General features: G+C 42.7%; 1 protein-coding gene across 1 annotated transcript in view; it reads left to right on the top strand.

The window, feature by feature from the left end:
• Positions 1-23,246, top strand: part of MAML2 (mastermind like transcriptional coactivator 2) — a 211,474-nt gene that overhangs the window by 132,329 nt on the left and 55,899 nt on the right. Inside the window, exon 2 of the mRNA XM_058825371.1 lies at positions 14,338-15,789. Coding sequence (XP_058681354.1) covers positions 14,338-15,789 — 1,452 coding nt within the window. The remainder of the gene's footprint in view (positions 1-14,337; positions 15,790-23,246) is intronic.

Genomic DNA, 23,246 nt, shown 5'->3' with positions numbered 1-23,246 from the left:
CTGATCCAAGACACACTGATGTCTACAGCAGTCTTTCTGTTAAATTCAGAAGCTCAAAACCTAGGCTCCTTGGGGAGTGAGGAGGTGGGCAAATGCCTCTGGCTGTGGGCTTCCTGGCTGGCCGGTGTGAGGGAGGGTTTTTAAGGTGCCATTTCTCTTCTGTAGGCATTTCATATAGCAGGAAAGGCAGGAAGAGCAACCCATTACTCAGGGTTTGATAATTGTGAGCTATGAGACTGTGCCTTACAGTTTTGAGCAAAATTTCAAGTGGTTTCTCACAGCCTGGGTAAGGAGGTGATGAGTTGGGTCACACCTAGGAAAAATTTAAAATAAACACACCAAATTGACAAACATTGTGCAACTGAATGATCTATTTTACCCCTGTCACAAGGTCTGGCAGAGCTGTTCATCTTCTCTCCACCTCCTATGAGTGAGTCACTGAGCTCATACTGTGGGTCAGGAAATATGCAGGTCTGCAGATTTTCAGATCACTAACCTTCTGGGAGAAAAAAGAGGCAACCACTAGATACAAGCATTGCCTCTCATTATTTCAGGGCCTCTCTTTAATAGGAACATGATTTGTTTAGGCAAAAGATGATATAGCAGAGGGCTGTGATTATAGAATCTGGACTTTATGGCCTGCAGACGTGGCCATCCTGTCTTCCTGCACAGCTCTACTTAAAAATCAGAGCAGTAGCAGAGATATACTGGTGCCTAATGATGCTGGCAGGTACCTGAGGGAATTTCCAGGAACACCTGGGTCACAAGCAGCCAGACATTACATGTACAATATTCCCTCCACACAGACCTCATAATTTAGATAGATGAGAAGAGGAAAGAAGAAGGGGTTCTAGGCAGAGGATGAGTAGCCAGATTCCACATCTCTGCCATGGGACAAGGAGAGGGAGGGTGTTTTGTTGTATCCTAGAGGAGGCCATGGTGACCCCATTGGTTGCTTCTCCCTCGAGCCAATGAGAGAGGCAAATGACTGGGATTAGCCAGCACCCCCCACTCACACAGGGCCAGTTTTATCATGTTGCCCTGCCCAGAGCCGTCACTGGCTGGCTGGCAAGCTGCACGTGACACAGGAGCCCCAGGTTCTTCAGGGCTGCGGGCTCCCATGCTCCCCAGGCTTGTAGCCAGCCTGGGTTTAAAAAAAAAGCAGCAGGAACGTCGGCAGGAACTGGACTCCAGCACATGAAATCCAGTGAAGAGAAATTCTTCTGCTGCAGAAAGTAGGCAAAAGGCAACTGGAGATGAATAGGCTGCCTGACAGCTGGCAGACATGCAGCCTGTCTGCCATAGATGGTAATATAGGCACTGCAACTATTACAGCATCTAAAGGCAAAAAAAGCAATAAAAAGCTTTAACCTCTGCTAACCAGGAAAACTAGCAGTGCTTTCAGATGCTGTCAGTGGAGAGGAGCCTTTGTGTTGCTGTGACAGGCAAATGGTCTAGAAATCTCTACTGAGCTGTGTTTGGGACTGAGGGCTAGGAGCGCCTGGGTTCGTGCTCTGTTTGTACTAGTTACACAGCCAGTTTTAAAAATTGTGTTACTGCTGTTATTATAATGATATTGCTATCACTACTGTTATTTTCTTTACACATCAATGGAGCCCGGACAGCCAGTCTTAATTTCTTACGTGAATGCAAACGGCATTTAGATTTTTGTGGAGATCAGACACCAGACACATTCCTACATTCTTGTCCAATGTTCAATATTTTTCCATGAGTCAAAGAGAACAAGAATGGGCATATTGTGTAAATGCAAAACTCTGCCTTTTTAAACTGACACGATGAATTTCAGCCCAGCCTCTTTGTCTCTGTCCTCTGAGCAGGGTCTTTTCAGCCTGCCAGATTTTGTTACTTACTATCCTTGAAAACAGAGGGAGGGAAAGTCAGTCCTTGTTAATTCATTGTCCCAGTTACCTAGCGGTGCTGTATCCTTAAGGACTGCTGCACTTTTTTCTTTTTTCTTTTTTTGCCTTTTTTTTCCCCTTTTCTGAGATGCTGAAGAGCTATGGCTTTCCTGCCAGCTCCATTGTATTCCCTCAGTAAAAGCCTGCAACACTAGAGGCACTTTAAAAAGGAGTGAGGAGTCTGTTGCAATAGGCATCCAACAAAAGTTCCTGCTGCAATCCGTGCTTCCAGTAAATGCTGGTTCATAATCCAGAGTTCAGGCTTCAGGGCTGGCTCTTAATAGGACGCTGGTACAGGTCAGTGTAGCTGCATCTGTTTACAGCAACAGAAGATTTTGGCTCACTGTTGAATTGGGCTTCAGTACAGATTCACAAACAAGGCCGTATATGCAGACAAATATCAGCATTGAGGGGTTCCCTTGAATTTGAATTTTGCCTGGGGAATGTACTTCTCTATTTTACAGTGTGTGTGAAATGTACCTGATGGATGACTTAAAGACTGAATTCATCTGTGCCTGCCAGAGCAAGAGCTGCCCTGGAGGCTGCTCTGATTTGGTCCATATCCCAAGAAAGCCTTCCCAAAGGCTTCTCCCAAGTACAGACCAACATAGACAGAAGAGTCTCTGAGAACAAAGACTTTATTTCTAGACAGAAATAACTTTGATTCTTTTTTTTAGATATTTTAATAGGCTATAAAATGCTTATTTCCACACCATAAATGAGAGCAAATATGCATCTACCAAAGCCAACCTAGTCTAAGTAATATGCAAGAAAAGTTTCACTGAAGTGCTTTGACAGCCCTGAGCTTTTGGTTGCTCTTTCTGACAGTGGAAAGTTGGTGTGTGCCCTCTGAGCACATTTGACCCAGAGCTTCCTAGCTAAGAATTATGCAGGAAAGAAAAGCATACAAAGAGAAAAAGAAATTAATTAGCTTCAAGATTGATATGGTCATTTGTCCACTAGGAACCAGTCTGCTACCTCCAGAGTTTCAAATATAGTAGCTTGTTGTACAGCCTTTCATCTGTAATGATTTCTAGTCCCCATTAAATGTTACCATAAAGGTGAAAGGTTTCACATTAGTTATAAAATAGAAAATTATATGTATCCTGGCTAGTATTTTCAAAAGTATGCTGGGATCCATATTTTGACACCTAAAGAGATGTCTGCTTTTCAGAGGTGCTGAATGTGCATCGGTGTCTTTTGAAATTTAGCTGGAAAATAGGGCTTGTTATTAATGTGTTTGACAGTGTCTAAATGCATGAAGAGTATTTTTCAAAAATATATATAAAGTCCTTGTCATGGAATCTTACAATCAAGAACAGAGAAACAAAGTCCAGCAAAGTCCATTTAAAGACCTGTATATCTCAATGAACTTTGGATCAGGCTTAAGCAAAAGCATTATTTAACAACTCAGATTCATCTGATGGAGCATCACTTTGCTCAGTCAACCCTTTGATTGTTTATGTCATTTAAAAACTACTGATCTGATGCCTTCCCTGAAGGAATCTCTGCAGAAATAGAGACTGACATTTCTCATGTACATTGTCATTTATTGCTTTCATCTCCTCTTCCTCCTCCCTCATCATATATGTCATTAACTTGGAGACAAGTCAAATTTATACATTCCCTCCATTTGCTCTACATTCAAAATTTTCCAGTTACATACCAGTTCTATCCTAGAAGTGAACAACAAAAGGATGAGAAGGAAGGAACAGAAATTGCTGACTAGAGGTAAAGAAAAACAGGGGAGCTGGAAGAGGGCCCAGGTAGGTTGTGCAGTCTTCATCCTTGGAAGCAGTCAGCACTTGCCTGGACAATGTCCTGAGCAACCTGATGTAACTTTGTTGGTAGCTCTGCTGAAAGCAGAGCATGCAGTGAGAAGCTGTGGGTGCCCCATTTCTGAAAGTTTTTAAGGCCAGGTTGGGTGGAGCTCTGAACAACATGATCTAGTGAAAGGTGTCCCTGCCCATGGCAGGGGAGTTGAAATTAGATGATCTCTAAGGTCCCTTCCAACCCGAGCCATTCTATGATTCTCTGGTTCTATGTCCAGAGGTCCCTTCACAGCTCCATCATTTTATGGTGAATCCCAAAGGTCCACCATAAGGATCCCAAAGGTCTTCTAGGAAACTCTCCACTAAAACCTCTGCCACAATACTTCTGTTTTCTTTCTGTGAGTAACATGGTAAATTAAACAGTAGCTAGTGAACTCTTTCCTGTGTTAGTGGCCTGCAGAAATGAAGTTTAAGGGACACAGCATTGGAGCTGTACAACTGCAGAGGGTTTCTACTGCCTGACTCTCAGTGGGGACTTACTCCAGGGGCCTGGAGTCCCTTATCCAAGCCAGCAGAGCAGTGCACACATGATGTGTAGGCTACAAAAGTGATGCAACTCTGATGCAACAAATATTGGTTGTACTTTAGAGATCCCTAAGAGTCCTTGGCTGAGAGATTTTCACTGCATAGCTGAAGGAATGCTGTTTCTTGGGATGGTTGTGGTACCTGTGTCCATTCTTGTAGGCATGTGTGCCCTTGTCACAGTGTGTTGCGTCAGGAAGGAGATGCTATTGCACTCAGTCATTTCCAAACAAGGAATTATTCTCATTTTGAATTTTCAAAGTCAACAATTACAATTGACCCTAGAAAAAGATTCAAGGCTGTTGTGGAGGAAAATATGGCTTTGAGATAGGCTGTTATATTTGAGAGGCCTTGAACTCCTAACTTTTCAATGCTGTTTCTGTTTGCATGAGTTCACTCAACGAGTGATCGGTGCACATAGGAAAATAAGCCATATAGAAAGCATCAGTTATAATGAATCCACTCCTGCCTCTTCCACAAAAAACTATCGTAGTAGCCAAAAATACCCGAATGTGTGGTGACCCTTTGTCACTTACTGCCACAGCTGGTGGGGATGGACTGCTGACTGCAGCTATCCCGAGCACCGATGGTCACTGGCATTGCTGCTCCAAGCACAAACCATAGTGGGTGCTCAGCAGCTGGGCTTTGCCTCAGGGGGCAGCACAAAGGACCTGAGGGCTGCAGTGTGCAAACAGCATTACCCCATCCCTAAGGAGGTTTGAAAGTCCTGCCTAGATGCAATCTCCTTGAATCCCTTTTGCCAAAGCAAATCTTTTTGCAAAAGCCAGGCTTTTGCTAGATAACCTGTACTATAAAATATTCTCATCGTTAACCAGAGAGAAAACTAGAAAACTTATTTTCACGTTCTTCAGAGATGTCTCCATGCATTTGACTTGTCTACTTGTGCAACCATCCTCTCATCCTCCTGTGCAAATTCACCCTCTCCGCTCTGCTTGACAGTTCTCACATTCCTTTTAAGGATGATCTTGGAAGCTTTTCAGTACCTGTATTGCTGGGGTTTCCTTTTAGCTTATAGGTGGCTTTTTCTTACCCTGGACTGCTCTGGTCCCCTCTACTCACGCTGACCTTTTCCAGCTCCTGAAGCATTCATTCCTGAGTGATTCCTTGGTTCCAAACCTTTCCATTCAGTCTCTCTGGCCATTTTTATGGGTTTGGACTCTTTCAACCTTCTCATCAAGATGATACTTAAAGAAAGACCAAATAACAAAAACTCACCTGAACACGTGCCAGTCAAAGACAACAAATTATTTGGGCTTCCTGTAACCTGCTAATGACCTTCCATAATGATCACAATTCCATATTGATCTTCATATTCCAGAATGACCTAGATACTGGTCAAATTAATCTCATTTTTACAGTTTTCCTCCAGACTCCTAAAGTGTTAGAAATAAAAGAGCTGTGAACTTGTATTCTTACTAAACCTGGAGGCATCTCATCAATATCAATGACAAATATAGTGGGGGAAAATACACAATCACCTTGACATGCCTACAAAAATCACTGCTTCACCCCATTACCTCTTTTTCCCCTGCATCACCAGTCCTCAGTGACCACAGACTAGTTTTAGCCTTGATGTTTAATATTTTTCATCCTCTTCTAAATATGTCATCATCACCTTATATAAGTTAGCATCTTCCCATTTCCTAAAAAATGATCAGTCCCTCTTTAGACCTTGATGAGCTCTGAATCTCTCATGCAGTTCCTCAGACTCTATCCACTTTGGATTAGAAAGTGTATCATTTCACTGGGATTGAATTTATTGCTGCTCAAAATTGCTAAATAATCTCTTGATCTGCAGTTAATCAGTTAGAGTCTTACTATATAAACTTTCATCAATTTCTCTTTTATTTGTCCTTTCCATTATCCGTTCTCTTCATAGGAGTATCTTAAAAGCTCTTTAATTGTTGTTTCAAAACCCTCCAAAGCCCTCGAAATTTTTGCCTGTTTTGCTCAAATAGGTCCCAGTCTCAGTGGGGTGTACTTGCCCTGTCCTGACACTGCATGTTTAAGCTGAAGACTTTGAAAAAGGCTCTTAAGTACTGCTCTTACTTCATGTCCTTGATGGGGTGACCGTGCATGACGGGTGAGAGCCAGGGGGAAGAGGCTAATACAGGTCAAACCCAACCATCAAGTAAGTGCAGCAGTCTTGTAGGAGACCTCTTACTGCAGGCCTGGATTTTATCCTAAACATCACTTCTCCACTAAAGTTTTGGCAGAGGGTCAAGAGTCCTTCCTTCTAACAGGAAGCCATTTTGCCAGTTGCTCATTAAGTGTATTAGTTGATGCGTGATGGAAGGCGGCTCTCACTGACATGGGCCCTCCTTGTCATGGCTGATGGAGTCTGATGCCGGAAGCACGACTGGGCAATAAGCTGAAGGGATCTTTCTTTTCCAATTGACAAGTGGTGACTGGATCTCCTGTGAACTGTAACGTACCCTGAAGAAGATCTCAAGGCCAAACAGTTGACTTGAGTGTCCTGTGTGACGCATTGATTTGCGGAAGAGAGAAACAGTCTAGATATTTCCTTATCTTCCAAGTCTGGATGGAGGACTACTGTCTTCCTCTAACGATTGAACTTTTGATAACAGTGTTGCAGAGGGGATGGGTGCTTAGACAGGTAATAAAAGCCCACATGTGGCCATGGATATGTGCTCTGATGAGCCTACAGAGTAACAATTTGGGAGTAGCGCTAAGCAGAATACCAGGACCAAACAGCTCTCAGCATCTTTCTTTAGGTGAAATCTGCTGTGCTATTGATCTCTAAGAGGCAAATCAAATAACAGCAGCCACATTTTTAAGGATTAGGAGCTTCCTGTGCAAGACAGTATGTGTTTTTAATACCTTAAGCTGACTTATGAAACTGGTAAACAGTGTGGAGGGTGGTATTGGATGACCTCTTTTACATGCCTGATCATCCTGTCAGCATTTATAATGCATTTGATATTTCCTTCTCATCAGGATAGGATCAGTTAAGCAGTCCTATTTCCCAAAGCTCAGGTTGCATTATGCTTTGTTCCACATTTCATGGTAATAAATGTTGACATAAATTTCTGTAGATTTCACACAAAGTGATTGTTAATTTATTCATGGTTGAAAAGGAAAAGAAGAAAGAAAGAGAGAAAGAAAGAAAGAAAGAAAGAGCAAGCAGAAAAGACTCCTCCAGAAGACAGATACACAGCTTGCAAGATAAAAAAATACAGATATTTTATGCCTATTTGTTTTGCACACGGTAATGACTGCTACACTCTGATTAGCAATCTTGACCTAGTTAAAATGCTATTGTTTTTCTGTGTTCCTATTTTTCTAAAAGACTGTGACTAGACATGATATTTTATAATCCATCAGATGTAAAATCTGCATAAAAAATATAATTATTGTGCTTCAGCAACTTGGACCAAAGCCCTGACATTATGTTTCTAGGCAGTACACTGTGAATAATATAGATGCATTTTTAGGTTGGTATGTTCAGTTGGCAAGAGACATAATTTTTTCATAAGCAAAGGTAAATTGTGGGATTTCTAACATACTGATTGCTATTCCAGCCTTGTCGCAGCTAGTGAAAATTAAGTGGGTACTTGTCAGCCAAGAAACATCCTTATTTGTTAGTATAAATTCAGTTTCAGTGGCACTGAACATTACAGTAAACAGGGAGGAAAATTGTGTTACCTCTCAGTCAGCTTTATTATTGCCTGTGGTGCTTACATGTAAGGACCAGCCAGAGTCAGGAGACCACTGCAAGAGTTCTGTATGGACACCTGGATCAGGAGGACAGGCGTGGGCAGTGGGGAGTGCTGGGATGGGTAGAGCAAAATTCTCATGGCAGTAAACCCTGCTCATCCAAGTGATGCCTGGAGCTGGTTAGCTAAACAGGAGGGGAGTGAGGCAGAGTGCAGGAGTGCTGTCTCATGCTGCTGTGCTCACCAACAGCGTGAGGCTGAAGGCACCTGTGCCTTCTCCTCCTCCTCAGGCTCAGAGAGAACAGCTGATTCCTTTCTTATGAACACAGGGTGGGTGGCAGAGGACACCTGGAGCTGAGCATCTTCAACCTGACTGGAGCAAGAAACAGCTTCTGCTACCCCTGCACAGCACTTTGCACCCATGAAGGAGCCACCTTGTCCCAGCCAGGGTGCTGTGAGGACACGCCAGCTCCCTGGGCTGCTCTCCATTGTGCACAGTGCCCAGGCCTCCACTCTGTCACTCAGTGCTGCATGAAAAATTAATGGTGCTTACCACATCAGCATCATCCAGCAGATTGGACTTGGTCAACTCAGAGTGCTAAAATCTCTCTGAAGACTACTGTCATGCTTGCATCCTCAAACATATCAGGTAGATACTGCAGTGAAGACAAAAGATTAAAAATAAATGTACTTGAGCAGTGCAGAGAAAATGAGGAGCAGAAGGGCTGGGGGGAGATCCTCAGAAGAGGATCACACTACTGAGATTTTCAGGAGGGACACCAGGGTGAACCTGATTCTCCTGGGTGTGGGAAGGAAGGGGAACAATCAGAGCCAAAGGATTTCAGATGTATAGAAATAGTGGTGATGGGAACATTCAAAACTGAGTCTGTAGTCAGAAATGGGCCTTGAGGGTGCCTGTGTGATTGTGGCATTAGTTGCTGTGGTGGCCCCAGAGATGGCATCTCAGAGATGTCCCCTTGTCATACCTGTGTCAGCCCCAGGGTGCCTCTGTGGCTTCGGAGCTGGCCATAGTGTGAGTCACCACCACCACCCTGTCTGGCTGAAGGGGTAAGAAGGAAAGGAGAGAGGCATCTGCTCCTCCTGCATGCTGGGAGACTCCTGCAACAGGGAGGCTCTGCCCTGGTGTGCCCTGGTCCCTGTCTGGAAAGGTGCTCCCCAGCTTGACACAGCTCTGAACAAGGAGGTGATACTGATGGCAGCAAACACTGCCAGCCACTATTTTAAAGTTGAGAGTTGCTGTCATTCAGAATCAGGCTCTAAGCCTCAAGGGTGGTTGCTGGGTCCAGCCCTGCAATGCAAAGGTGCTTTCACAGCATAAATAAGTATCATTCAGCATCTTTTCCTCCTTTGAAAGGAATTTTTTTTCCCCAATTTTCATTGTTTGAATATTTTTCATATTTTTCCTGTAATTCTTTACGTTTTTGCTTCCCCAGCTATATGGGGTATTTTGTTTACAGTGTAGCCATTGTTTCCAGTGCAGTCGACACATATTGTGTGAAAGTCTAGGTAATCCAAAATGGACCTTTTAAAGTGGATTTGTTTGCTGCTTCTACATTAAAAGCCCCAAATCCAGAGCTGCTTTTTCTATCATCAGAGATCCCATTCCACAGGAACTGCTGACACTGCCACACTGCCTGCTTCACAGTGTGGGGTTTCAGTCAGCAGCACCTTGGGAGTTCCATCCCTGTTGTTCCACCACACAATGTAAGAACACTGCAAACCTTTGTAGGAAATTGTGAGAGTGGGGAGAACAAAGGTGGGAGGATTCTTCCTTTTATGTCTTCCACTAAAAGGCTTAGTGGGGACTTAAGGCTATCAAACTGTGGCATTCTCTCTGTAGTTTCCTTGGGGTATTTTTGGTGTTTTGGCCCAGTCTTGAGTGTCCAGCTATAAACATTTCAAAATTAGTCTGATACAGTACTAAAATCCCTGTACAAAGGCTTGATCTGCAGGCACTATGGAGTTACTCAGGCAAGTCAGAGGGACAGCTTGTGTTTTACTTGTCCTGAGAGCTGTGAAAGTCAAGGTGCTGGACGGTTAGTCCAGGAGCTCTGTCGAGCACTGTGCTCCTTCCTACACAGCGGTAAATGACAATAAGAGCAATTTTTAAAGGAAGTCCAACTGCTGAAGCTGTATGAAATGCACAAAAAAATAATATTTTTATTGAAAGAGAAACCTGATAAGCTATTATTTCCTGCTGACACAGGCAATTCTTTTCTTGACTATATCGGATAGACCCTGTGGAAAGAAATACAAGGTGAATACACATGAGTAATATCAGAAATGCATCAATGATGTGATAAAAATATTGTGCAATATGGATATTTTGGAGAAAACAATCTCTAAAATTTCTCATTGACAAGCTGTGCTTTTGCACCAAAACATTTTTTTGCTTCCACTTCCTAGAAAAATAAAATGAGCCAACAAAAAATCAGCAAAATCCTCTAGTTTTATATTTAGTAAAAAAATTCAACTAAAAGAAAGGTTAAGCAAAAGCCCTTTCTGTTTTTGCGAAAGAGAAGTTTTTTGATACCAGGATTTGATGAGCCCTAATTATTAGTTCAGTGGATTTCCTACTGATTTGGCCTGGTGTCAGAGAGCATTAGAGAAAAAGCTGCCTCTCTTAAATTCCTTTAAGACTCTGAATAAGTTTTAAATATAAAACTTATAAATATTATATATGTCCCTCTGCACAGGACATGGTATCACACCGGGTCGTTTAGATCAAGTCATCTCTAGAGTTTGCCCTCTGCTGTCCCCAAGCATTTTGTTCAGGAACAGCACTGGGCTGTCTCATAGAAATTATCTCAGTTCTGACTTCAGAAGATCAATCACCCAGCTATGCCTTGCTGTAAATGCGTGACCTCACGCTGACTCACCAGAGCCTGCTCAGCAAAAGGTCCCACAGTAACACATGCTGCCAGGAAATGCCTGTGCTCCGTGATGGTTCATCCAGCGCTGCCCACCTACCTGTGGGATGGGGCTTGGCATGGAGGGCTTCCTCCTCTCCCACTTACTGTCATGTCACTTGTTTCCCATCACAGAGCCTTTCAGTATTACACAGTTCAAGCAGCTTGAGATGTGTAACCACAAGCCTCTTTGATCTGAGGAATGTGCCTGGGTATGTTATAGGAACTTTTGCTTTATGTTTGCTGACCCAAATCAATCCTAGCTTGCAAATTGAAAGAGATGGAGCCTGAAATCTGGCAAGTTGGTTGTTTTTTATTTCCTTCTGAAAAGTCTGTGCTTTGCTTGGGTAAAAAGGGTTTGAGTACTGACTTTTAGTCAGTAATCAAAAAATGTGATTGCTAGAAAAATGCAAAGATTTCAGTGATGGAACCCTAGTCCTTTTCCTTCTTAACAAAAGAGGCATAATGCTGGGGCAGCAGTGCCCTGCAAAAGGCAGCATTCAGAGAGGCTTGTGATGGACACTGCTCATCTTCCTGAACAAACACAGACTAGTCCCCTGAAGCCCCCCCGACATATAATTGGTAACAGCTCAGTGCAAGGAGGTAGAGGGGGCTTCATCCCTGTGGGCTGCTCACATCTTCCCATGCCCTCTCCCTCCATATCCTGAACTCATGGGGGATGTGAAATCAGGACCTTTGTGGCAGCCTCAGTGAAGTCCCCTGAGTTCCCTGCACCTTTGCAGCCTGACTTGCTCTCATTTCTGCTTTAAGGTGTGGACATCTATTGACTGATGGTGTTGTCAGCATTCCAAGGGTTATGTGTGCAAGGTTTTGGGGAGATGTAATAAGTTGTTCTTGTTATTCTTTAGAAATGTACAGTCCCTTTTTTGGTGGGCAGATGTCATGAAACCAGGAGTCCTCCAGGCCATGCTAAGGGAGGGGTGCTTGGTTAAGGGATGTGTCTGGAGATCATGGTGCTCTGCCTGGCTCTGCTGCTGACTTGTGTGTGGCAAACCCCTTCCCAGCTCACCCACCTCACCCTGCTATCTGCTAGAAGCTACTTCAAATGCAGTGAAAAGCAGATACTACATGCAGCACAATGTAACACCTGCATTTTCACGTGTCAGAAAGCTTGGTGCAGGTGCCCTGAAAATGTGGAGTTTTTTAAACAGCTCCGTCTGCTTCAAAATGTCAAGCAAACCCAAATTAACTCAGAAAGCCATATTAACCACATGAAACATATACATATGCAGGGGATGTACTCTGTTCGGCCTTTCTGTCAGCAACACATCTGAAAGCAAAATGTGCTGCCAAGTCATGTATTCTAATGACCTGTGGACTTCCCCATTTCCCAGGAAGATGAATTTGTGTGTACGAGCATGGTTTCTAATAGACACACTGACAGCAAAGATGATAGTAAAAGGAAGTGCAACTTACCTTTTTTTGTACCAAAGGAAAGTACAGTGACTCATGTGTCAGAAGGAACATACTAATCCAAGACAGTCTGTGCTCTTCGCAGTGACCACCAAAACCCCTCCCCAGTGAGGGACATCTAGTGACAATTAATTACTCTTGCATGCACACAGTCTGTAGACTTATATGAGTAGGCATCAACATGTTTATCCTTATGAAAACATGAATCTATGATTTCAAAGCTATGCTGGAAGGTTAACTTGAAATATGAAATTGGATTTTCAGTGTCAGAGGGAGAAATTACAAACTTTATTTTTAAGGGCTAAACTCAGTGACCGGATGACGCAATGGAAGAGTGGAATGGAAAAGCGGGTTTGGAGGAAATATGTATTTCTCAGTTAAACTCTTTTCAAGCAATTAAATTATATTCAGAATAAATTTTTTCACATCTGGAGTTAACTGAGAAGAGCTTTTACCTATAGGTAAGCTTGAAACTGAAGGGCATAGAGGCCACAGTAGAGTATTACATGCCCATGGACTTCTGTACATGAAATAGCATGATGCAAATAACATGAATGGAGGATCTCATAAATCATTCTTCCTCACTTAACTGGAGAATTAGAGTTCTCAATTCTCTCTGCCCTTTGTAGCTTCCCAAGGTATCACAGTGTGTACAGGCATTATTTGTTATTTTCTCACTGGCACACACAGGTATTTCTCAGATGGCGTTGTCTTGATGCCTCTGGGGCCATTGCACTTCTGCCCAAGTGCAGAAAGGCAGAAGGTGAGCTGTGTTTCACTGCTTATTTTCCTGGCTGAAACAGGGACTGTGTGTGCTGGCTCTGCAAGGGCTGCATGTGCACACTCCTCGCTGTGTGCCCCTTTGGTAATGATTCTATGGAATTATAGAATCATTAAGGTTGGAAAAGACTTCTAAGATGAAATGTACAGGGCTAAATATAGGACAGCTGCCCTTGTTTTAAAAAGTGATCTTTTCTTTTATGAACTGTGTGCAAAGCAACTCTTCTTGAGGGCATCTGCATCTTACTTGAGGGCATATGTACCAAGTCCAGGCTTTTCAGCTCATGGGACTGACATCTCTGTTTTCTGTGCATGGGGTGGGAATTTGTGTGCACAGCCACAGCAGATGAGTAGATCAGGCAGACAGAGCCATGAACCTCTTTTCCTTCAGTAGGCCCACAGGGCTGGCAAGCAAATGGAAGTATCGCTGTAAATAGTCAAGGAAAAGAAAACAGAGTTACAATTCTCAGGGCAGTGTTGAGTGGACTGTATGTTTTATAAGAGATGTTTCAGAACATAAACAACAAGGGCTGAATGTATTAATGTACATCTTTGGGAAATAATCTGGCAGTAACTACATCATGGGCCAGACCCTTGGCTGACATAACTGGACATGGCTTTAGTGAACTCATTCTCAGTTTTCAACAGGTTAATATCTAACATTTTAGATATTAAAACATCTCTGGCCAGTATAAACCTACATAAGCTAAGGGTGCCTTGATCTTGTGTGTGCTATTGTAATGTGTTCAAGGACTTTTGGACTCTACAGGTGTCAAAAATATTTTTTGGATCCTATACCAAAATTGGGAAAATGAAAACTGCACCACCGTGTAGGCACAAGGGCAGATTTCATGACTGCATTTGTCTCTGCTGTCTAAAATTTTCTTTAGATCTGTCTGGCACAGCTAGATTGGAGTAGATCTGGAGCAAAGGGGCTTTACCAACTACAGCTCTGGCTACCTCCCTCCCATGTCACACCTGTGAAGGGGAAGGGGGTCTGTGATGAACAGGAGGCAGCAGTGCTCGAAAAATGCTGTGGTGGCAGGGAGAGTCACCACTTAAAGCCTATTTGCCTACAGTTCTGCACAGCTTCATTGACCAAAAAAAGCCCAGAGGACCTTTCTGAACTAAGCAATGCTTATCTGCCTGTTGCCTTTCAAGCAATTAAATTATTTCTTTGGTATTCATCTAATGATTTTTTTTTTGTCTCTGTTTCTTTCAGCTTCAAGGCTCCTTGAAGAGAAAGTTGGTGGTAAATCTGTCACCTGTCAACAAAAGGCCCAATGGTGTTTCAGAGAACTCTTTCCTTGACATTAAGAGGATAAGAGTGGGTGACAATATCCCAGTGGGACAAGGTGGACAACATGTTAACAATTGCCAAAGCCAGTCAATGTCAGGAACTATGACTGTGGGGCAAGGATCACAAAGAAAGGCCAGCAGCCTTGCAAACAATACCCATGCTAGTGGGAATGACATGTTTAATATGACTTTGAAAGAGGTAAAGAAAGAACCAGGAGAAACAATGTCCTGCAGCAAACACTTAGATGGCCAGACATCCCATGAGAACATGTTCCCTAACAGATATGGGGAAGACTCATGGGACCAAATGATGGATCTTGAGCTTCAGGAACTGTTTAATGAACTGACTAACATATCGGTGCCACCAATGAGTGATGTTGAGCTAGAGAATATGATAAATGCCACGATAAAACAAGATGAGCCATTCAACATTGACCTTGGGCAGCAGAGCCAGAGGGGCCCTGCGAGATCTCTGCAGATGGATAAGATGGTGATAAAAAGTGAGTATGCAGCAGGCATGAATCAGGCTCCTGTGGGCTCCCCACAGATGAGGCCTTCTTCTACAGGTCCAGCCTTCACGATGGCTCCCACTGCCATGTCTGCCTCTTCACCCATCCCCTCGGTGCCTCAAACACAGGTGTCACAGGTTTCTTCTGCGTCCACTCGGCCATTGCCTAACTGGCAAGGTGAGGTGTCTCATGCACAGCAGCTCAAACAGATCGCAGCCAACCGGCAGCAGCATGCCTTGATTCAGCAGCAACAGCAGCAGCAGAACCAGACAGCCAACTGGTCCACTCTGTCTCCATCAGGACCTTCCCCTGGACCCTTTGTGCAAGAGAAAATCCCCAGTCCCTCTTTTCGCCAGCAGCAGTTCAGCCCACAAAGCTCAGCAATGCTTGGGGTGCCAGTGAATGGAAACCAGACAAAAGGGATGAACAACTATGTTTATAAACCAACCACTCCCCAGAGCAATCCCATGGACATAATCATGCAACAGAAGCCTCAGGACCTCAACAGAAACTTTATCAACAGTGCCCAGCCACCTCTAGAGCAGCATCATGGCAACACAAAGCCTTTGTTTCACTTTAACTCAGAGCAAACAAACCAGCAGATGCCTTCGGTTTTGGGTTCCCAAAACAAGCCTGCCCTTCTGCACTACACCCAGCAGGCACAGGGTTCAGCTCCTGTGCAGCAGCCACAGCAACAGCAGCAACAACAGCCACAGCCACAAACTGCTCAGCCTCTCCCAAACCAGTCTCTCCAAAGGCCACCTAATGTAACCTTAGCAATGCAGCAAAAAATGATGCTTCAAAAAATGCAGCAAAGCCAGCAAATCTCAGGTTTGCAGTATCCAGTCTCTCAGCAGCACAGACAGGTAAGACAAATTGCTCCTTCTTTGTTACAGAATTGTTCTGGTCCAAGTAATAAAAAGGCTTTTCCTGGCCTCATTCCTGCAGGAGATGTGTCCTAGTGGCACTTAATGATCCTCTTAGCATGCACTTCTGCAGAGCTGGTGATGGCACGTTTAGAACCCATTCCGGTGTTGTGCATTCATGGATGCACATTTAGAAGAATTTCAAGAAGCACATGCTCATAACACTTTTCTCTTCATGCAATGGAGTGAATATGTCACTGCTATATATTATGTAGATTCTTGTCAGAAAGGTGAGATAGTAGGGCAGATGCAAGTGTATTTTGGACTCCCATCTAAGTTTTCTAGCTTACAAAAATTTAGGCTCTTTTGAAAGTCAGAATTTTAATGAATTTCTATGTTATCTTAGATAATGTGTTTTACAATGTTAATTTTTATGCTATCATTTTTCTCATGGAGGCAGGGTTAGGAAATTCTGTTTTTAGATATCTTTTGACTGATATGACAGAAAATACTGTTTGCACATTTGCTATCGCTTTGGCAAAGAAAAACTAAGATTTATCTGTGAGCTTTCTAAACACCCATCACACTTCTGGGAATATTCCGTGGATAAAATACATGCTGAGAGATGAAGGAGAAGGTTGCCACAGATATGTCTACAACTATATTCCATGTAGCCAGCTCCCACTGTGTTATCATGAGACAGTACCCTGACAAGATCTGCTGTTTTAGCTTAGTTGTGCTATGCCAAGTCCCTGTGCACCCAGGTCTCAGATCCCAAGTTTCAGACCTGCCAATCAAAGTGAGAATGTGCAAACTTGCTGGACCCCAGAGTCTGGAAACCAGGTGCAAAACAAGTAAAACATATTTGACCTTGGAATGTTTAGGCAACTCTGAGTAGTTTAGGTGGGATTTCATCTCAGTGTATTTGAAGATATGGAATTGCAGTATAGGTGTGGAGATGGGAAAAAAGCTATAAGAAGCTGCTTAAAAATGAAAGCTTGTTTTCCATGGACTCACAGAAAGTAGCACTGTGAACGAATCCTTCTAAGGTGGAGTTTCTTCACCAAACTGGATGAACAGGCTGATGCTTTAAAAAGAGTAAATACAGTTGTATGCCTGCACACCTTTCTCCTTTTAACTTTTAAATTTCCTGAGCAACTATGACTTACTCCAACAAGTCCATTAGCAAGAGGTACCAGGTGAAACCTATGTGCAGGTGTGAGAAATGAGCATTTGCAGGATGCAAGCACAGTTTTGCTGTTTTATGGGAGGCATCTGCAAGCTGTTCTTCCTCTTGAGCTGCTGTGTGCTCTCTTCTTAGGTGCATTTCCCCATTCTCCTAATAGACTGGCAGACAGATGAATGTTAACAGTTCCTTCCTTCAGCCATCCTGAATCTTCCAGCAATCTGTCAACACAGGGGAGACAGGCAAGACTTCTGCAAACACTACTGTTTTTCTGAAAAAAATTTGCAAGGTCACATTCTGGTGAGGCACAAAAACATGAGAGCAGCTCTGCTTGAAGTGATGTTAACTGCTTGCTCTGTGCCCTCTTGGGCTGCTGCTTAGGGAGGCCAGCCAACAAGATGGGACTGGGCACCTCAGCCCCAGTAGTACTTGCAAGCTTTACCATGAGTGTAGCAGGATTTCTCACCAGGATTTCTTGTGTGGCCACAAGATCTTTGGTTTAGGAAACTTGTCCTAACTCTTATTGTAACTTTAGATATTACACCAAGGAAGGGGTTTTGCCTATCATTGCAGATTTCTTTCTGCCAACTAATTTTCCAATGTTTCATGTCATCTGACCACTTCCCACAGCTGTTTCTGCAAGATGTGGCTACCTGACCCACAGCACAGCTGAGAAGCTTGGAAGATTTTTAGACACAGATTACAGGGCCTTTGCAGTAAAGATGCTGTTTTTTCTATGCTCTAGAGAGATAACTGGCTTTTTTTTTAGCGATCCCTAGCAGTTGTTCCAAAGTGCTGATGAAGCTGAGAATATCAATTATGTCTCTCTCAATTAAAGTATTTTGTGGTTGCTGGAACAATACTTAGAAATATAATTGGTCCATGAATTACAGAGTTTTTAAAAGGTTTGAATGTAACCATTTACCTTGCAGTATTTATGAGTCCTGTGGACCCTTTAGCACCTGCCTGCACTGCTGCAAGAGCCCACTAACCCCTTGGACAGCTTGCCACATAAATTCAGATATTAAATTAAGGGGGAGGAGACACTGCTAGTATTATCTTCCAGTAAAGACAACAAAGGTCAAAGCGACCTTGTGGGTCGACTGTGCTGATTTTAGCAATGGGGACATTACCTCATTTAGGCTGCACAGCCTGCTTTCCTGAAGGATCATCTCCCACCTCTGAGTGTTTCTACACATCATTAAAAGTAATGCATGATTAATTACCAGCATTTACTAATTAACTTCATGATTAATATTTATTTTACCTATGCTCTATTTCTGCTTGAGGAATCAAGATTTGATTCTGCTTGGTATCATTCAGCTCCTCCTCAGATCATTACAGGACCATGTCACAACTCACTGCAGTGCTTTGTAGCTGGTAGTGTGAGGGCACATTCACAAAGGGCTGCTGTGACATTGCCATCAGAAATCACTGACTGCAACTCTGTAAGTTCACATTTTTAGCAGAACTAACTCACCCTCTGGATTATTTGCTCCCCAAGCTTTAAGATCCCCAAAACCCATCTGAGCTTGGTTTTATCAGTCCAAACTAGTTAACTGGAAATGTAAGGCTTATAATTTCTCTGCTTGTCACATTCCCTTTGTGTCAATTGGAACAAACTTACAGAGGGATTTGCTAATTAGATGTCTTTTGCCTCTAGGGAAAAGTCATAAAAATGATGGAAATCATCTTGGTTTCCTGGAAGGTTGATCTGAATGAAGGGTTTGTTTGCCTCTCTCTTTTATTCTCCATTGTTCTGGGAAAGATTCCTTTCTATTGTCTATCTGAATGCAACATACACATAGTAATGAAAAAACTCATAGAAACTCAACATTCCCTTTGTTTAGGAAGTACTTAGAAGCTCCAAATTCTATACAAGTTTAATCAGGTTTGTGATACTTCTACAGAGCCTCAGCTGAAAATCTGTAGCTGGGCCTGGGTAAAAGTCTAACTTTACCCTTTTGAAGGAATGTAGTCCAGTCAATGAGAGATGCTTCTCAAGTAAGACTGAAGATTTTTGAACTGGAGACTTGATGTTTTTAACTAGTCCAAGAAATGCCTCACACATTTTCCAAGTTTTCAATTAGCTATTTTATTTGTTGAATAAGACCTATTACTTTTCCTTGAAGAAGTAAAAAAATAAAAGCAAAACAAAAAAACCCAAAAAAAAAAAAACCCACAACAACAAAAAAAGCTTGTATCTACTAAATAAAATATAATTCGTCCCCTTCTGGTTTTGACCTAAAGCCAAATTAAACTCAAGGATTTCAAGTTGAATTTTTCTCCAATTGTTTTCATTCAACTTCATTTGCTCAAGGGAGGGGAGAATAGAAGGCTGAGCTCATGAGAACAGGAGCCCTAAGAGAGCAAGGCCACTTCATCTGCTACATGTGGGCATGTGTCCTATTTAGTCTTGGCTTTGGAGGCAAGGATAACACAAGGGATCGTGAGAGCTTCAGCCTCCACTTTACATGAACAACCAGTAGTCCATATTTTTAAGGCTCTGGATACATCAGTGTAAATACAACCCACAATAGTGTTTGCTTGTGGAAACCTCAGGGCCTTTTTAGTCCTTGTTCTTTAAGAATTGCTTTGAGGATGGGATCACCTTCTCCTTTTTCACATCTCTAGACTCTTTTTCAATAATCCAAGAATTGTGATTAGTCACAGTTTAAGGGGTGGTGGTGGTATTTGCCCTTACTTGTCCTAATTGGAGCACACCTTAAATCATTTTCTTCACTGGAACTTAACAGGCTCCTTTTATGTCCAACCAGTCTTCTTTCCTACTGAATACTGAGCAGTCCCTTCTCCAGTACCAGCTCCTAGCATGTTTTCCCTGTAGGATTACTGATCAGCACTGCACCAAGGGATGTGCCACCACAGAAGAGCTCCAGGTGCTGATGTGACTGCCCCCTTGCAAACCACTCCATTACACCAGTCCTTCCAATGCCTACAGCTTAATATGCATTCATCATCTGAAATATCTCCGAGGGACAGAGGTGGTATTTCAACTAACCTGGCAGCTCTGCATGCAGAGATCCTGAAATAGATTCTCCTCTCATTTTCTCCAGTGTAAGCCCAGAGAAATTTCATTTATTTTCAGGAGAGTATAACTGAACTTACAGCAGCATAGTTAGAAGCAGGATATGACCTTCTACCTTTTTGTTGTTTTTTTTTTAAAGCATGGGCACCATGTGGATTCAATAAAAAGCACGTGTTAAACTTTCAGATAGAATGCTATTTGAGAAAGAAGCACCAGGACCAAAAGAACTAATGTCTTTTTTGACATTAGTTATAAAAAACTCTTATTACCATTCACTGCTGAGTGAGTAACTCACATATCTAATTTAGCCCCTGAAATTTCTCAAAGAAAATGTGTCTTCTTTATTAAAAGAGTATTTTCCTAAACCTCTGTGTTTGCCACTATGGAAGAAAAGAAGAACACATTTTGGTGAGGCAACTTCTCTCTTTTCAAGTGTGAAGGAAGTATTTTACAAATGTTTGTGAAATGAAGAGAGAAAACCTAGAGTAGCTTTTGGTAATGGGTACAAACCAGGACTTGAATTTTACTTAGATCATAAATGACAACAATTCCTGGCTTTGGGAATCTGTAATAATAGAAACTGTTCCATAGTGTAAGAAAATAACAATGCGACCTTTCTCTCAAAGCTCTCTATAAAAATAATATTTGGATGACAGCTTTTCTGATATCTCCATTTTGGTCACATTCTGGATAAAAACTTAAGTATGTCCCAATGACCACCATCAATCGCAGGGTCATAGCTGATTTATGAGCATGAAACCAGAGAGAAAATGTTGTAAGTTCCTGTGTTGTCATTATGGACAGTTTTCTTGATGGTGCCTTATATCATTCATGCTCAGTTTGCAGAACAAAATACATACGCGGTCCCACTGTGGACAGTCAGTCCCTGAGGATATGGTGATTCAATGTCTCAGAGACACCCCAAGTTCCATAAGGTTTCTTGAACTCTTTGCATAAAGCATTTACACTGGAAGAGTAGTAGGTTATTATCCATGGTCAAAGGCTTCTTGGTTGGGGGATTTGGGAGGTAGATGAGACACAGTTCCTGACGTCTCTGTTGAGCTGATTTTTGAAGGTACTTCCACAAAGTTACCAATGAAAAACATCATTGAGCTTCCCTGGATGAGTTCTTTGCTAAAGTCAACACACTTAAGTCTCATTCATTATCTATTAGCATTGTCAAAATGCCTGGGAGGTCCACTGAGAGGGCAAAAGTAATTCTGTGAAGAACTGTATAAACTCAGACTAAAAATGTCACGTGCTTCAAAGGGATAACATTGATCTGACTTCTATAAGATCAAAGATAAGATGGCTATTATGGAAAGAACTTGATAGGTATGAACTTTTCCCTACCTGCAGGTCTTAAGATGTTGGTTTGAGAACTGCAGTGATCCAAGAGACCCTTCATAACTCAGTCAGTTGTCTTGGGTGTGGGGGGAAAACCTGCTGTTGGAAACAGAGGGTACAGTAAGGTTGTTAGCTGCTTCAGCCCTCTGATTATACTCCACCACCACCTGGAAGGCTTGGGCTGGAGAAGGAAAGCAGAGGCACAGCCGAGGTACTGAGTGTGTACACAGGAGATGAAGATGGCTGCAAGGAACAAATGGCAACTAAGAAGATGCACAGTGCTGGTGGCTGAGATTAGAGTTTACAGGCCTGGGGTGGTAGCGTAAAGTGAGGAATCATCATCAAAAACAGGACGTGAGTTTGGGCTTATTAGATTAACTGGAAAGGAAGCGTAACAGGACAAGTCTGAGATAAGGAACTGTGAAGATGGCATGCTGACCAGAAGAAAAGGGGCCAAGGATGTTTCAGGTCTGATTCTCTGCTAGGGAGCTAGTTAGCCTATCTTGATCCGTGAACTTGTCCATAAAGTTATAGTGTTCACCAGGGCTTCTTACCTGGCTGAAGTGAGGATTCCTGCTATTGCTGTGCATGCATCTAAGGCCAGAGTCAAGCCCTGAGTCAACTTCCTGCAGAGATTTTGGAAAGGCAGCCTGGAAAAACAATATAATTCCACAACCATTTGGAGCTGGCATGGTGAAAAACCCTTTCCTGTAAATTTTTACTTGTTTGCAGGCAATTTATGAATACCTCAAGAAGTCAAGGAACAAAAAAAAATTAACAAGCCCCAGTTCTCCCTAGAGTCTTCCTATTATTTTAATTCCCCTAAGTGCTCAAGAGTGCTTAGTCCCAGTAATTTGTCTCTCTAGGGGTTCAAAATGAAGGAATATTTTAATGGCAAATATTTATTCCTCCACTCAGTTACTTTTACTGCTGGTGTTTTTATGGTGGAGACCTGCCCCAGGCCACAGATGACTGTTGTTAAGACAGCAACAGACCTAATAATGTTCCTTTAATGTGAGTTTTCACGGGTGAGTTTACCATTTGAATGTGATGCTGTTCCAGAAAATCAGCCAGATGCTCCAACAGAACTATTCCAGAACCATCTGCCTGCTTCATTTGCTGCATGCGTTTCTGGTAATGTACACATACAGTGTAAGAGACAGGTTTTGCCCTGAAGAATTTATAATCTAAATAAGCAAGCCAGCCAAACCTTGAGATGAAGGAAATCTTACTGTATATTTTATATATTCTTGTGTATTTGGAGAAAGAAATAAAGAAGGAAGATGTCATTCAAAGCCGTTACAATCAATCCACTGGAGTTGTTGGATATACTTACCATTGCAGAAAGATCCTCTGACAGATTCTGGAGTTGAACCAGACCCAGTGAATCAGTAGAAAGCACAGGAACTGAGTAAAAGGAGGGATATTTATGCGTCTCTTACATACCAGATATCTGTATTTCATGTGAACCCCCTAAGCCTCCTATGTAACCAGTGAGGAGGGCGCTCTCAGAGTACCCAAGAGAGGCACACGTGGTGGGAATAACCTCTCTGCAGAAGACTCTCAGTACCCGTGAGCCCAGCTCTGCTGCTGTGCCTGAAAGGCGTGTGCAGACTGAAACTTGCTTTCTCACACTGAGCTGTGTGGCAATATGTCAAAAGAAGGGGAGCACAGAGGCTTTGGACTCTCTTATGTGAGATTTCACAGGATGGAAGAGCTGATCTAAAGACTAGAATCTTCAGAAAGGGGCAAGAAGTCCTTCCTCACCCTACTCTTGTGTCACTTCTTACTCTGGCACCACCTCTGGCACTTGTCCAAGCTCTCACAAGGCCAGCAGAGAGCTACCTTTTTTCTCTCTATGTAGGTTTCCTTTGGCTT

This window comes from Ammospiza caudacuta, chromosome 2 (genome assembly GCF_027887145.1).
Source record: "Ammospiza caudacuta isolate bAmmCau1 chromosome 2, bAmmCau1.pri, whole genome shotgun sequence".
Classification (NCBI taxonomy): Eukaryota; Metazoa; Chordata; class Aves; order Passeriformes; family Passerellidae; genus Ammospiza; species Ammospiza caudacuta.
This window is presented reverse-complemented; position numbering and strand designations above follow the sequence as displayed.